Source organism: Bos grunniens, chromosome 3, assembly GCF_055505025.1.
Source record: "Bos grunniens cultivar Pamir isolate PY7600 chromosome 3, Bosgru_T2T1.0, whole genome shotgun sequence".
In the NCBI taxonomy this organism is placed as follows: domain Eukaryota; kingdom Metazoa; phylum Chordata; class Mammalia; order Artiodactyla; family Bovidae; genus Bos; species Bos grunniens.
Genome location: NC_141167.1, coordinates 9,650,620 through 9,666,983, shown reverse-complemented (window position 1 = coordinate 9,666,983; position 16,364 = coordinate 9,650,620). Strand labels below are relative to the sequence as shown.

At 44.5% G+C, this 16,364-nt stretch overlaps 1 protein-coding gene and 1 long non-coding RNA gene across 3 annotated transcripts in view; one reads left to right on the top strand and one right to left on the bottom strand.

The window, feature by feature from the left end:
• CSMD2 (CUB and Sushi multiple domains 2) overlaps positions 1 to 16,364 on the top strand; it is a 693,739-nt gene that overhangs the window by 114,307 nt on the left and 563,068 nt on the right. For both annotated transcript variants that reach the window (XM_086378081.1, XM_086378078.1), the window contains exon 3: positions 15,203 to 15,315. In XM_086378081.1, the coding sequence (XP_086234207.1) occupies positions 15,203 to 15,315 (113 nt within the window). The remainder of the gene's footprint in view (positions 1 to 15,202; positions 15,316 to 16,364) is intronic.
• On the bottom strand, positions 13,325 to 15,327 carry LOC147374955 (uncharacterized). Its single transcript, XR_015155444.1, has 2 exons — positions 15,188 to 15,327; positions 13,325 to 14,362 (listed from the first exon to the last, which is right to left on the bottom strand). It is a non-coding gene; the product is annotated as an uncharacterized LOC147374955 (long non-coding RNA).

The window sequence follows — 16,364 nt, the reverse complement described above, 5'->3', positions numbered from 1 at the left end:
CACTTCAGTATTCTTGCCTGGAGAATCCCATGGACAGAGGAGCCTGGAGGGCTACAGACCATAGGGTCCACAAAGAGTTGGAAATGACTGAAGCAACTTAGCACACACATATACTTAAAAGCAGAGAAGGCCCAATTTTTCCAAGTTTGCTAGTTTTAGGAGCTCTTGATGAAATGCAAATAGAAGGTATCAGTGAGAACATGTTTCAGTAGGGGTGTCTGTGTGTGTCTGTGTATTAAGTGTGATTATGACTAATGTCCATCAATTACCTGAAAATTACTGGATGATGCCTGTAATGATAGTTCTGTTTTTAGCTTAATGGTTTATGTATCTAACTAGTGGCTGCTGTCTGGAGTAGGGCTGCTGGCAAATCAAAACACTGTTTGCCAAGCCTGTCAGTGTGACAAATGTTGCTTACATTTACTCTTTTATTCCCAAGGTCAATTGCCATGTCTTTTTTAAAATATCATTGTTTGATGTGCTAAGTGCCTTAAATGAGAGCCACTTAATAAAGGCCCAATTTGCTACTTTACTGTTTATTCCCCAATAATTCTATATTAGTTGGGCTCTTTAAGATTGCAAGGAAGAGACGTGCATGGATCACCCGCACAATTACTGAGCCCATGTGGCACAACTAGAGAGCCCATGCGTGGCATCGGAAAGATTCCACATGATGCAAATATGATCCTGCATGCTGCAACTAAGACCCGATGTAGCTAAATTAATTTTAAAAAGAATTCAAATTAATTCTTTAAGAAAAAACAATGAAAGGGTTTATGATCGAATGTATTGGGCAACTGTTCTATAATCTGTTCCTGCCTTGGAAGTTAGCTATTAGCTTATTAAAAGCCCCCATAAACCTTTTTTTTTTCTATTTTCTGAAAAATTCTTGCTTCACTTTGTTTAATCCTGCATTTCCCATTTCTATTTAACCACTGAACACCTGGAATATCCTTTGGAGAATAATCTAGTTTTTGTACTTTGCAGGAGAATTGGGTTGTGTTCATTCAGCACTCCCTGTGTTGGGCGTCCCTAAGACCACTTCTTTTAGCTTAGGTTCAATGTTTGACTAGGACGGCTCAGAGGACTCAGCATATAGTCACACTCCTGCCTATGATTTATTATAGTGAAAGGATGCAGAGCAAAACAGCAAAGGAAAACTGTTCATGGGATGAAGGTTGGGGGGAGAAACCAGGCACAATCTTCCAAGGGTCCTCTCCCAGTGGAAACACACAGACTGAAGCTCAGTTGGAGACTCAGTGCCCAGAGTTTTTACTGGGGGCAGATTGCATGGGCACCCTCTGCCTGGCATGTGTCGAAGTTCCAGATTCAGAGGGAAAACAGGTGTTCAGTAGAAACCACTGTGTTTGTACAGAAAGTTTAGGACACTTTTATCAGTTCTGAGAAAGATGGGGACCCTCCTGAAATCCATGTTCCCAGACCCCAGCCAAGGGCCAACCTTGTAGATTGGCCTTTCACAGGACAACAGTCAAGGCTTTTCTGTCTACTCTCTGATGGTTATTCATTCATTCATTCTTTACATATTTGTCTTAATCACCTCAGGTTGCTAGAACAAAAACTCCTTAGACTGGGTGGCTTATAAACAACAGAGATTTATTTCCCATGCTTGGGTGCTGCCAGCACAACAAAGATCTGATATTGCAGACCCTCCAATGAGGAACCCTCTTCTGGGTTACAGACTTCCACCTTCTCATCATATCCTCACGTGGTGGATGGAGAGAAGAGAGAGGAGGCAAGCTTTCTTGTGACTCCCGTAAGGGCACTAATTCCATTCAAGAGGAGTCCACCCTCCCAACCTCTTTGATTCCTAATTACCTCCCAAAGGCCCCACGAACTGATATCATCATGTTACCTACAGGTGGTTAGGTTTCAACATATGAATTTGGGAGGGGCATAGTTCACCTTATTTGTGCTAGTAATGCAGAGAAGTTAGGAAGGCATTTCCTATCAAGAAGGAAAGACAGATACATCTTAAGTAACTCAATAAGAAAATCAATTCATTATGATTGGAATGCATATTATAAAGAAGTACTCTGTTCTTGGAGAACATTTATCAGAGGTTCCAAAACTCTTTCCTAGAGAAACTAACATTCAAACAGAGACCCCAGCAGTTAGTGGTAGATGGATAGGTCAGGTGGTGGACCTGAGTGGCTCAGGGGGAGAGCAGTGTCACAGCCCTAAGGGCAGTGCATGCAAAGGCCCTGGGGCACATTTAAGGGAAGTGTAACGGCCCGTGTGGATGCAGACAGAGTACTACAAAGGCAAAGCCTTGAGCTCCATCACCCAAGGATGGTCTGTCTCTCTCACTCTCAGTCATCATGCCCTGGGAGCTAACCAGATCTCTGGTTTCACTCGAGGTTTAGAGGTCCAGACACAGCAATACGCATCAGGGGCAACTCCTTGTATTGTCCCCTATCCTCAGAAGGCCACCGTGTGCTTGGAAGACATTTGCACAAATCCTTACTCTTCATCTCTCCCATCCTCCTGTTTCTCTTGTCATTCAGTCGCTAAGTCATTTCCCAATTCTTTGTGACCCCATGGTCTGCAGCACGCCAGGCTTCCCTGACCTTCACTATCTCCCAGAGTTTGCTCAGACTCATGTCCATTGAGCTGATGATGCCCTCCCACCATCTCATCCTCTGTTGCCCCCTTCTCTTCCTGTCCTCAATATTTCCCAGCATCAGGGTCTTTTTCAGTGAGTCAGCTCTTCGCATCAGGTGGCCAAAATATTGGAGCTTCAGCTTCAACATCAGTCCTTCTAATGAGTATTCAAGGTTGATTTCCTTTAGGATTGACCTGTTTCTCTAGACATTGGGGATTGGGATTTACATATATGCCAGTAATGGAGTCACTTCTCTGTAATAATGGATTCCAAGGCTTTAGCCTGGAGTTCGTGAAGATAAGAATTTCATTCTGATCTTCCCCATGGGTCCTCCGACCACTAGAAGCAAAGCCATATCCTGGTGAGCTTGGCCTACGGCTCTGGCCCACGGCTCTGGCCCGCCTCTGACGTTCAGCATCTGAGACCCATTGGCACTGAGTAAGTAACTGAGAAATTAAAATTGGATTAACCTTGAGAGGCAGCCCATTTCCTCCCCAAGCATACGTGATTGCCCATGTTCTTCTGTTTGTGGACCAAGTCGCCCCCACCCCCGAGCCTCTGTCCTGGTGGTTCTGGTTCTGGTTCTGGTTCTGGCTCATCGTTTCATGAGGACGTGATGTGTCAGGCATGGCCTTTCCAGGATTTGAAGACTATTCTCATTCTGACCAGTTCTCTTTCACTTTTCATGCGCACTTCCTTCAACTGTTCCTCACCTGACAGGGTTCCCTTTATGGTCTTATTCCAACCTTTGCATTTCAGGGCCCAGAGGCTCTAGCCTAAGTAGTTGGTAGTCAGTTAGCTAAGAGCCTTCTCAAACACAGGTACCACCTTCTGGAGTTAGAAGATTATCATTTATTTTTACAGAAAGGAGTATGCAAATGCTTCCCTTGGGTGAAACAAGTGTCACATCATTGCATTAAAAAAAAAAAAAATTGACCTAGAGTCCCCACTCAGGAAGGTGAAAAGTTCCATTTAAGCCATGTTGGGGTTACCACAAAGTCATGCACAGATCCCAGTATTCCACAAGGGCCCCCTGGTCTTCAGACCGTACTTGCCACTGCTGATCTGCTCCGAGCTTCTTGCAGGTGGACAGCACCCCTCAGCTGAATCCGTGCTGACCTGCATAGGGGAGTACCAGCCCTTTGGTGGGCAGTCCAGCCTTGCTCGGTACCCCATGGAGCCATTCCCTTCTCAGGATCTACCCCCTCCTCAGCTGCCACAGGGTGCAGAGGGTGTGGGTCCAAGCGGGGGTCTCACCTCCCACCGGGCTCACTGCTTCCTCTCCACCCTCCCCGTACTTTCCTTTGTCCCCTCTTACTGACAGCCCCTTTAAAAGCCTCCCTGCTTCCTGAAGATGTTCAGAATAGGCTGGTTTCTCCTTGTGTCTCACTCCAGTTTGTGGATATGTAGGGAGGTCACCAAAGTCAGTAAGTGTTTCTTAACTATGTCCTATCATCTCCCGGTCCTGCTGTCTGTCCTGGCAGTGGCAGGATGAGCTATGACACCATGTGGTTCCCCTGGAAGTGACAGATAACCCTCCGTTCACTCATTCAAAAATAAATATGCAGGGGATTGGACATGGATGGGCAAAGCAAACATAGCCACTGTCTTCTTGGAGATCTGAACAGAATAATCACACACAAAAAAATAAAAAACATCTGCCTTGATAAAATCTACTTAGAAACTCCTTTTTAATGACAGCACCGTGCTGGGTGCTGTGCATGCGCTCAGTGGTATCTGACTCTTTGCAACCCCGTGGACTGTAGCCCACCAGCCCCTCTCTCCATGGAATTTTCCAGGCAGGAATACTGGAATGGGTTGCCATTTTGTAATCCAGGGGATCTTCCTGACCCACGGATCCAACCCATGTCTCTTGCATCTCCTGCAATGGCAGGTGGATTCTTTACCAATTACGCCACCTGGGAAATCCTGGAACTGTGATGAATGCTAGCAAAGAAAATAAAAAAGGTAATAGTCAGCATGGACCATGTATGGCTATGTGTATTAATCACACAAATAATACAAATATTTTTTATATTTTTGATGCTTTGACATCTTGGGGCTTTGTTGACCCAAGAGAGGTGGCCCCTCTTGGGGTTAGCTAATTCTAAGATGTAGAGAACTATTCTTCTGGGAGTGAGCCTTTTATGTGCAAATCAACCAATCCAGAGCCCACCCACATGCTCTACTAGGCTCTCACCCGTTAAGCCACCATGTTAAGTCACCATCCTGTGTGCTAATCACCCCAGAGTCACGTGTCAGACAACTAAGAGCAGCCACCCACTCGCCCTGCCTCACCCATTTCTTCCCCCACGAAAACCTTGATAAAAGCCCTTGCTCACGATTTGCTCCTGTCCCTTCTACATCCCCACCCACCCTGGCACTTCCTGGTATGGCCCTATGTTGCAAAAGGCATGCTTCCTCCCCCAACTTTGGGAACTGTAACAAACTAACTTTCCAGTGACAATTGCCTCCTCATTTGTTCAGTTCAGTTCAGTTCAGTCGCTCAGTCGTGTCCGACTCTTCGCGACCCCATGAATCGCAGCACGCCAGGCCTCCCTGTCCTCAACATCTCCTGGAGTTCACCTAGACTCACATCCATCGTGTCAGTGATGCCATCCAGCCATCTCATCCTCTGTTGTCCCCTTCTCCTCCTGCCCCCAATCCCTCCCAGCATCAGAGTCTTTTCCAGTGAGTCAACTCTTCGCATGAGGTGGCCAAAGTACTGGAGTTTCAGCTTTAGCATCATTCCTTCCAAAGAACACCCAGGGCTGATCTCCTTCAGAATGGACTGGTTGGATCTCCTTGCAGTCCAAGGGACTCTCAAGAGTCTTCTCCAACACCACAGTTTTGCCCTCACCGTATCTGAAGAGTAATAAAACTCTACATTTGGAAACATTGAGGGTAACAAACAACCCTGAAATCTCAAAGGCTTAACTCACTAAAAGTTTCTTTCTTGCTCTTCTATTGGGTTGGCCAAAAAGTTCATTCCTTCCACAAGCTCTTATGACAAAATTGGAATGAACTTTTTGGCCAACACAATGCACGCAAAAAAAATTTGCAGGGGCTCCCTGCTTGGGGAGTCACTCAGAGACCCTGGCTGACTGGGACCCAAGTTCACTGCAGCAGGGGAAAAAGGAAGGGGAACTTGCCCAAAGGAACCCAGGTTCCTCCAGACTCTTTCCATGAAACAGCACACTCCGCTGCTACCCACGCATCTGTGGCGACACCAGTGGGGTTAATCAGACAAATAGGTGGAGGAGGTGTGAGAAAGTGTTCTAAAAAGGAAATAACATGCGCTGCTGCTGCTGCTGCTGCTAAGTCGCTCCAGTCGTGTCCGACTCTGTGGGACCCTATAGACAGCAGCCCACCAGACTCCCCTGTCCCTGGGATTCTCCAGGCAAGAACACTGGAGTGGGTTGCCATTGCCTTCTCCAATGCATGAAAGTGAAAAGTGAGAGTGAAGTCGCTCAGTTGTGTCCGACTCTTAGCGACCCCATGGACTGCAGCCTGGCCCTAAAGATGATGGGTTGGCCAATATGATGGGATGGAAGCCAGCAGTGTATCAGGCAGAGAGGGGTGGAAAAGGATCTTATCACTGACATGGGAATGCAGACTCATGGGATAGTAAATGGGCTTTTCAAGTCTGCTTTATTATTGTTTTCAAGTTCTGAACACGAAATGTACCCTTTATTGCCTGTCCTCTGTGTACGGCTGCCCCTCCCCTTGACCAAAGTAGACTGGAGCCAGGCAGGATATAAGGCAGAGTGGGCAGGGACTGAGTGGTACAGGCCTTGTGGGCCTCCTTATGGAAGTCTTAGTTGTAAAGACAGTTGGAAGCCATTGATGGATTCTGAATTGTGACAGTGAGAAATTTGGGGTCATGGCGTCACCAGTCTCCAAGACTCTGGATTCCTCTGAGCAGGGAGAAAAAAGCCCAGAGAAGGTTCATGAAGAAGTGGGAAAGACAAGAAGCCTTGATAAAGTGAAACAGGAGTATTAGTTTACATCTATGGCCATGCCACCTGTTTGCAAAAGCTGTTCTCTGCACATTCGATAGTCAACAAGAAGATACTCAATAGCAGTAGGAGCCTGTTGCCCTTCTTGCCATCACTGTACCCCATTTCTCTAATAAGTCTGGATTGGACTATTGAACAATACCTCACTCCTTTCAATATAGTATTTAGACTTGTCAGATAAAAGATGCGCAAGTCTGAAAGTTTTATTTGCTTATTCCGACATGCAACGTGATAACTCCTCCTGACTTACGGGGTCGCCAGCTCGTCTGAAATCGATTCAATGATAAGAAGCAGGTGAGGGAGAAGCAGGCGGTGGGGCAGAAGCATGATGATTCAGGTCTCCAGGTGGGGAGACTTGAGTTCCCACCCCCTCCAGCTTTAGTGCCACGGAGGAACTCTCCATCTTAGAATTTATCTCCCAAGCCTGGGAAAGAGCAGAACAGTGGTAAATATCTGATTAGAGAAAATGCCTAGAAGGTTCAATTCCATATATTGCAAGTGATAAAACTGTAATTGTTTGTTGACAGTGTACGTTAGCTCTCCGCAGCTTGTGTCAATATAGTATAAGAAACTAGGGTCTAGGCATCTTTAACGGCAGCTCAAAAACATGGAACGAGCCAGGGGAGTAAAATCAACATGTTCTGCTCGGTGGGGAGGATGTCATTTCCAGAGATGACTTCAGGGGAGAAGCCGTGGTGAGATGTGAGACTTCTCCGTGAAGCTGAGTGTCGTCGAGGGTCTGAGAAGAGCACCTGAGGCATAATTCTGGTACATATGATGGGAGGCAAGTTGCAGGTGCTGTGAACTGGGCCCACTTGGAGGCAGAGATAAAGAGGGCCAGCTCTCGAGATGAGGCCTGAGGGTCAGATCCAGACAGAGGTCTGACCTCTTTGGAGATGTTTTGGTGTTTTGATAGCAGGGTCTTTTGGGAGCAGCAGTCTGGCAACATCATTTACAAACATCGGGGGGTGGAGAAGGTGCGTGGGCAAGTCCGTGGGAAGCCAGTGAATGAGAGAGTGGCAGCCTGGGGGGCCAGAGGGCTGTGCTTCTGGTGGTCAGCCCGTTTCCAGCGAGGACCCAGCCAGAGGTGCAGGTGAGTATGTTTGCTGGTGGGCGGGGGTGGGCAGGGACAGTGTAGGGGTTGGAATGAACAGGAGGTAGCTGAAGGGAGGATCCCACTGAGGACCAAGTAGCAGGTCAAGGTTTTATTGGCCAACTAAGTAGACTGGCCAATAAAAATATGGTGTGAGCTACATATCTGATTTTTAAAAACTTTTAATTTTGAGGTAATTATAGATTCACAGGAAGTTGCAAAGATGATACAGAGATGTTCCATGGACGCTTCTCCCAGGTTCTCCCAATGGGCACATCTAAAGTGGGGGTACTACAATCTCAAAACTGGGAAGCAGATGTTGGTGCAATGTGTGTGTGTACTTGTGTGTCATGTTATCACGCTCGTCACCACCAGTGCAATCAAGATGCAGAATTGTTGCCACAACGATCTCCCTCGTGCTACTCCTTTATAACCACCCCGCTCCCCATCCCTAACCCCTGGCAACCACTCACCCATTTTCCATATCTTTAATGTTGTCATTTCCAAAATGTTATGTTGATATAAGTGGAATCATCTGCTGCATCATCTTGTGAGATAAGCTTTTCTTCTTTCAATAAGCATAATGCCCCAGAGATCCACCCCAGTCATATGCATAAACAGTCCATTTGTTTTTATCAGTGAGTAGCATTCCATGGTTTGATAGCATCACTGATTCAGTGGACATGAACTTGGGCAAACTCTAGGACATAGTGAGGGACAGGGAAGCCTGGCGTGCTGCAGTCCCTGGGGTCACAAAGAGTTGGACATGCCTGAGTGACTGAACAACAAGTATTCTATGGCATGGATGTACTGAAGTTGGTTTAATTATTCGCCTATTATAGGACATTTTTGGGCTTCCCTGGTGGCTCAGGTGGTAAAGTCTGCCTGCGGTACAGGAGACCTGGTTCAATCCCTGGGTTGGGAAGATTCCCTGGAGAAGGAAATGGCAACCCACTCCAGTATCCTTGCCTGGAAAATCCCATGTATGGAAGAGCCTGGCAGACTACAGTCCATGGAGTTTCAGAGTTGGATACAACTGAATGACCTCACTTTCACTTCATGGGACGTTTTTGGTTGTTTTCTGTTGGGGGCTATTACAAAAACAAACAAGCAAACTGCTCTGAATAATCATATGCAGGTTTTCGTGTGGATACCAGTTTTCATTTCTCTGGGATAAATGCCCACGGTTGTGATTGCTGAGTTGTATGACTAGTATATGTGTAGTAGTTTTAAAACAGAAACTGTCTATTTTCCAGAATATTAGCACCATTTTACATCCTGGCAGCAGTGTACGAGAGACCCAGTTGCTTTGCATCGTTGTTAACCTTTGGTGTTGTCACTGTCCTTATTTTTATCTGTTCTAATGGTGTGTAGTAATCTCTCATCATGGTCTTGATTTCCCTTTCCCTAATGGCTAATGGGAGAAGGCAGTGGCACCCCACTGCAGTACTCTTGCCTGGAAAATCCCATAGATGGAGGAGCCTGGTAGGCTGCAGTCCATGGGGTCACTAAGAGTCAGACATGACTGAGCTACTTCACTTTCACTTTTCACTTTCAGGCATTGGAGAAGGCAATGGCACCCCACTCCAGTGTTCTTGCCTGGAGAACCCCAGGGACGGGGGAGCCTGGCGGGCTGCCGTGTCTATGGGGTCACACAGAGTCGGACACGACTGAAGCGACTTAGCAATGGCTAATGATGTTGAACATTTTTCACGTGCTTATTTCCCATCCATGTATCCTCTCTTAGTGAAATGTCTTTTCATGTCTTTTGCCAATTTTCCAATTGGATTGTTAGATCCTTGCCTAGCTCTCAGTCTTAGGAGAAAAATGTTCAGTCTTTCACCATTAAGTGTGACTTTAGCTATAGGGTTTTTGGAGATGCTGTTTATCAAGTCAGAAAGTTTCCTTCTATCCATAGTTTTATGAAAGTTTCTTTTTTTTTTAATTTTATATTGGAATGACTATGCCAACGCCTTTGACTGTGTGGATCACCACAAACTGTGGAAAATTCTTAAGAGATGGGAATACTAGACCACCTGACCTGCCTCTTGAGAAATCTGTATGCAGGTCAGGAAGCAACAGTTAGAACTGGACATGGAACAACCGACTGGTTCCAAATAGGAAAAGGAGTACGTCAAGGCTGTATATTGTCACCCTGCTTATTTAACTCTTATGCAGAGTACATTATAAGAAATACTGGGTTGGATGAAGCACAAGCTGGAATCAAGATTGCCGGAAGAAATATCAATAACCTCAGATATGCAGATGACACCACCCTTATGGCAGAAAGCGAAGAACTAAAGAGCCTCTTGATGAAGGTGAAAGAGGAAAGTAAAAAAGTTGGCTTAAAACTCAACATTCAGAAAACAAAGATCATGGCATCTGGTCCCATCACTTCATGGCAGATAGATGGGCAAATAGTGACAGGCTTTATATTTTTGGGCTCCAAAATCACTGCAGGTGGTGACTGCAGCCATGAAATTAAAAGACGCTTAGTCCTTGGAAGATAAGTTATGACCAACCTGGACAGCATATTAAAAAGCAAAGACATTACTTTGCCAACAAAGGTCTAGTCAAGACTATGGTTTTTCCAGTGGTCATGTATGGATGTGAGAGTTGGACTGTAAAGAAAGCTAAGTGCCAAAGAATTGATGGTTTTAAACTGTGGTGTTGGAGAAGACTCTTGAGAGTCCCTTGGACTGCAAGGAGATCCAACCAGTCCATCCTAAAGGAAATCAGTCCTGAATATTCATTGGAAGGACTGATGTTGAAGCTGAAACTCCAATACTTTGGCCACCTGATGCAAAGAACTGACTCACTGGAAAAGACCCTGATGCTAGGAATGATTAAAAGTGGGAGGAGAAGGGGATGACAGAGGATGAGACGGTTGGATGGCATCACCAACTCAATGGACCAGTTTGAGTAAACTCCGGGAGTTGGTGATGGACAGGGAGGCCTGGTGTGCTGCAGTCCATGGGGTCACAAGGAGTTGGGCATGACTGAGTGACTGAACTGAACTGAACTGAATAATTGATTCGCAGTGTTGTGTTAGTTTCAGGTATACAGGAAGTGATTTAGTTATACATACTTACGTGTCTGAGGGCTTCCCTTATGGCTCAGTGGTAAAGAATCTGTCTGCAATGCAGGAGACCTGGGTTCAATCATTGGGTTGAGAAGATCCTTGGAGAAGGAAATGGCAACTCACTTCAGTATTCTTGTCTATGAAATCCCATGGACAGAGGTGCCTAGTAGACTACAGTCCATGTGATCTCAAAAGTCCGACACCACTTAGTGACTAAACCACCACCACCATTCATGTATCTATCCTTTTTCATATTCTTTTCCCATATAGGTTATTCAGAGCATTGAGTAGAGTTCTGTGTGCTATACACTAGGTCCTTGTTGATTATCTATTTTACATATAGTAGTGTGTATATGTTAACCCCAACCTCTGAATTTATACCTTCTCCCCTTGGCAACCACATGACTGTACTCTGTGAGTCTGTAAAAGATTTTTTTAAAACTATGGATGAGTGTTGAATTTTGCCAAGTGCTTTCTCTTCATTGTTGATATGATCATGTGATTTTTCTACTTTTGGCCTGTTAATATAGTGAATTGCATTGATTTTCAGAAATTGAACCAGCCTCGTGTCCTTGGAATTAAACCCCACTTGGTTACAGTGTATAATTATTTTGTGTGTTGCTGAATTCTCTTTGCTAATGTTTTGTTAAGGCATTTTGTGTTTATATTCTGTGGGATATTAGTCTTTAGCCTTCTTTATTTGCACTACCTTTGGTTTTGGTATCAGGGTAATATTTGCCTCATAAAATGAGTTTGGAAGTGCTCCTTCTTTCTCTTTTCTGGAAGACATGGTATAGAATTGGTGTAAGTTCTTGATGCATTTGGTAGAGTTCTCTATTGAAACCTTCTGGGTCTGGGTATTTCCTTTGGGGGAATTTTTAAATGACTAATTCAATTTCCTTTATAGCCATAGGGCTATTCAAATGATTTATTTCATGTTGAAAAGCTGTGGTAGTTTGTGCTTTTCAAGGAACTGGTCCATTTCATCCAATTTGTCAAATGTATGTGTGTAATTTGTGGTATTTTCTTATTATCATTTTGATAACTATAGGCTCCGTTTCCTCAACATTTGCCAACATGATAGATGAAAAATGAGGCTTTTTGATTGAGTTTTCTTATTTTTTATATTATTTAGGTGGAGCATCTTTCTCTTTCTGTGTATATCCTTTGCTCTTTCCTTCCTTCCCTATTTCTTTTTCATATTGATTTGTTAGTATTCTTTATCGATTATGAATACTAAACCAATTCCTGTTATATATATTATATGCAGTCTTCCAAATTTGCACTTATGTTTTTTTTACAGTTTTTTTTTTTTGCTTCACATGCATGCTTTGAATTTTCATGTAATTAAATCAATCAGTATTTTCCTTTAAGGCATGTGAGGTTTCATGCTATATCCAGCAGTATTCAATCAATTTCAAGAGATAGAACCCAAATCAAACTAACTTGAACAAAAAAAAAAGAAGAAAGAAAGAAAAAGGAAAAAGAAAAGGAACGAATAAAGAGTGTTGGTTCATGTAGAAGGGGGTCATTCTGCACGGCTGCGTGAAGGGTCTCCACGATGCATCATCAGGACTCTGTCCCTCTTCTCTCTGTTCTGCTTTGTCTACATCTGCATGAGACATAATTTTCTCTACAGCAGATAGTGCCTGTGTAATGACGCAAAGAACTGATGACAGTCTTGAGCTGACAATCTAATGATTTAGAACCCCCAGATAAAGGACACTTGAAGTCTGTATATCACATCCCATGGAAGGACTCAGAACGACTCTGCTTGGGTTAGGTGCCCTCCTCTTTCTTCCCTATGCCTTGAACCACTCCATAAAGATGAAGGATTTGCCGTGATTGGTCATTTGCCCAGTTCTGTGGCTAGTGAGTGGGTAGGGTACCTGTGGGAACCCAATGCACTGACAGCTCTCTCAAAGAATGATGGGTGGGTAGAAGCCAATGGAGTTCTCTAACCATACTCAGAAAGACCTTCCTCAGTAAGCAGATTAAACAATTGTTTTCTTCTAATGTGTATGGCTTCATTATTTGACATATGAATTTTTTTGCCTTTGAGAAAATGGGGGACATAGAGACAGAAAGACAGGGGCAGGGATGGGGAGAGAATATGGGATGATGGAGAGACTCTTTGCTGGGTGTTTGTATACCTGAAAAGAAGATGACCTTGAAACGTATTTGGTCTCCCATTTTAGTTTGATGACTTTGCCTTCTCTTTTCCTTCAATTTATTCTGTGTTAACCTGAATCCTATAAGATTAGGATGGTGGGAAATACAAGGGATTCACCCTGCATGGGGCTTTTCATGGTGGGTGTTACAAACATCTGATTTAATTTGGTTGAACTCAATACCCATGCCTTTCAGGGGACATCTGGGTGTCCAGATATTATAAAAATGGGAGGAACAGAGCTGAACCAGGGGGCACGACAGATATCCCTTACTACTTGAAAATGGAGGTAAAGCTATGCCTTCAATTCCTCCCTGAGCCCTTCTGGGTGTGCAGGTGAGCCTCAGGCAGAGAATAAAAGACGAAGGTGGACAGGAGCCTGGCCACCCCACCGCCACCTTTGTGCACAATCTCATCACCTGTGGGGGCCAACCTGTGTGGATGCCTGGAAGCAGACTTCTTCCCTAAAATATGTCCCCAAATGTTCAGTGAAGGCTTCATTGTTTTATCTTTTTAACGTTAGAAGAATCTTTCAAAGATGACTCTCTTGTGCTGAAAGCATGCTATTCAGATTCAACCATTCCTTTCGTTTCACCTCTATTTCTTTTTCTTCACTTAACTAGTGGGGGGGAAATTACGCATTTTAATTTTAAAAGCATGTACAATATGATCCCATTTGTATGAAATTATTTCATTGAATATGATCTGAACTACTGATCCTTCCATCTCTTTGTGTGTCAACTGTCAAGAATGATTATTTCTAGATTGCATTGGGTTTTTATTTTTTGCTTTCATCTTTTAAAAATAATAAGCACTTATCATTTCTATAAAAGCAGTAGACCTATTCCTTTTAAAGGATAAAGTCTAGGGTAAGAAGGATCCACATTCTGCTACTTAGAGTTGGATATATTTTCCTCTGTATGTGAATAAATAAATACTGTCTGTTGGTGATCATTCATTGTAAATTTGTGGCAAAGTCTACTCAGAGCCTCAAAGGACCCCAGCCAGAAAGGGAGGAGTTACTGAAAGTTCAGTGTTACTGAAGCAAACTTGCATCTGGTGCCCATGTGTAGTAATACCACTGACACCAGGCTGTGGTTTGTTGTAGGACACCAAGCAAGGAGCCCAGGCTGCTAGTGCGTAAAAAGCCCCAACCCCCCAAAGGCTTTCGGCAAAAGGCTTTTAAAGATAGGGTGATGGAGGCAGGTTGTGAGTAAATGATCAGTGAACATTCTTCTGATTGGTTGGTGGTGAGGTCACTGGGACTCAGCATCATCAAGCTTCTGTTTCCAATCAGTCTGGGGATCTATGTGCCGTAGGCTGCATACAGTTAACTTCTTCCACCTGGCGGGTATTTCAGTATCTGCAAAAAGAGCTCGAAGGACATGGCTCAGAATATTATTTTGGAGAAGGAAATGGCAACCCACTCCACTATTCTTGCCTGGAGAATCCCGTGGACAGAGGAGCCTGGTGGGCTGCTGTCCATGGGGTCACACAGAGTTGGACACAACTGAAGCGACTTAGCATGCATGCATATATGCATTGGAGAAGGAATGGCAACCCACTCCACTTCTCTTGCCTGGAAAATCCCATGGATGGAGGAGCCTGGAAGGCTGCAGTCCAAGGGGTCATTGAGGGTCGGACACAACTGAGCGACTTCACTTTCACTTTTCACTTTCATGCATTGGAGAAGGAAATGGCAACCCACTCCAGTGTTCTTGCCTGGAGAATCCCAGGGACGGGGGAGCCTGGTGGGCTGCCGTCTATGGGGTCACACAGAGTCGGACACAACTGAAGCGGCTTAGCAGCAGCAGCAGGAGGAGGCTACAGTTTATCTATAGATAAGATGCAGGTGGAGGACATGGGTGGAGGGAGTCTGTTCTAGGAAGGGCACATAGGATCCTATTTGGGTACATCAGGAGAAGAAACTAGAGGAGGAGAAAGAGAAGAGACATAAATGAGGCAGACCTGCAGATTAGGGGTAGCCCATGGCTTGGGAGAGTAGGCCCATATTTCTGTGACTGGTCTCCATCACTTTTGCTGGGAATTACTTTATCTTGGAACACCTTGCATGTGCCTGGTGTTCAGCTTCTTTCATATCCTTCCCTGTGCCTAAATCAGCATCATGCATCCAGCATGTGCTCAATAAATGTGTACCGGATGTGCAGTTCCCGGCGGATTCATCCTCCCTCCAGCTCACCTCTTTGTCTTTCAGGCTCACAGGCTTTCAGCTGCCAGCCACCATCGTCAGTGCGGCCACCACCCTCTCTCTGCGCCTCATCAGTGACTACGCGGTCAGCGCACAGGGATTCCACGCCAGCTATGAGGGTAGGTGTCTCGGCCTGGCCTGCGGGAGCCTGGGGTGTGAGGTTCGAATAGCCACAGGCAGGGTTGCGTGGTTCTCAGCTGCCGAGAAGGGCTTCTTCAGATTCAAAGCTTGTGCGTGTCCTAAGGAGGCTGCTTGCTAACCAGTAACTCAGTTACTTAAATTGCTCCTGCCGTGTTTCTAGGAAGCTGAGACTTGAAATCAGACCTCAGCTGCAATCGTTTATCTTGAGGGTCTGGTAACATCTGCTCTCTCCCCTTAACTGGGTTTTGTTGTGTTTCTATTTTTTTAAATTCTGTTTTCTCCTGGGCTTCACTGTATTACCAAGTACCTCAACTTGGTTTTGGAAATAAGGGAGATATAAACCCTAAGTAGAAGACATAAAAGAAGTAGCTTGAAATTTTTTTTTGCTCACTATGGTGACTGCAAGGAGTCAGCTTTATATCATTCAGAGGAGAACAATCAATTTTTCTTTAATAGCAGAGATTAGGGTTTCTTGGTTTGAGTTATGCAAATAATTTCCATTTCTCTCAGCCTGTTTAACTATGGTGTTAGCATTCAAATTAACACTAATATCCTCAGATTATACACTATTATTATTATTAACTTTATTATATTAGTTCAGAAGGTGGTACATCGAGATCGCTGTCATTTCCCTGTGAAATTTACATCTCATTAATAGGTAATTATGCTGCTCTTGGCTAAGACCCACACTGCTATTTTGTGTTGAGATCATTAATAGGCATATTTTAAGACTGTTAATGATAATTAATAACAGCAATGACATAACACCCTAGTAAAGCATGCCAGTTATGTGAAGGCTTTCCTCCTCTTGCCTCTAAGAACTTAATAAGTGATGCTTTCTTGAATGGAATTATAGGAATATAGAAATAGATACCACCTTTGTCTTGGCTAGGAATACATGACAGAAAGAGGGCAAATCCTACCTCCCTTGGCAAAATTCATGCCTGTTGGTATTGGGTGGAGGGGATGCAGTTTGGTGCTTTATCCTAAGTGATTTAGGGCTCCTGAGAAGGAACCTGAGGAGGGG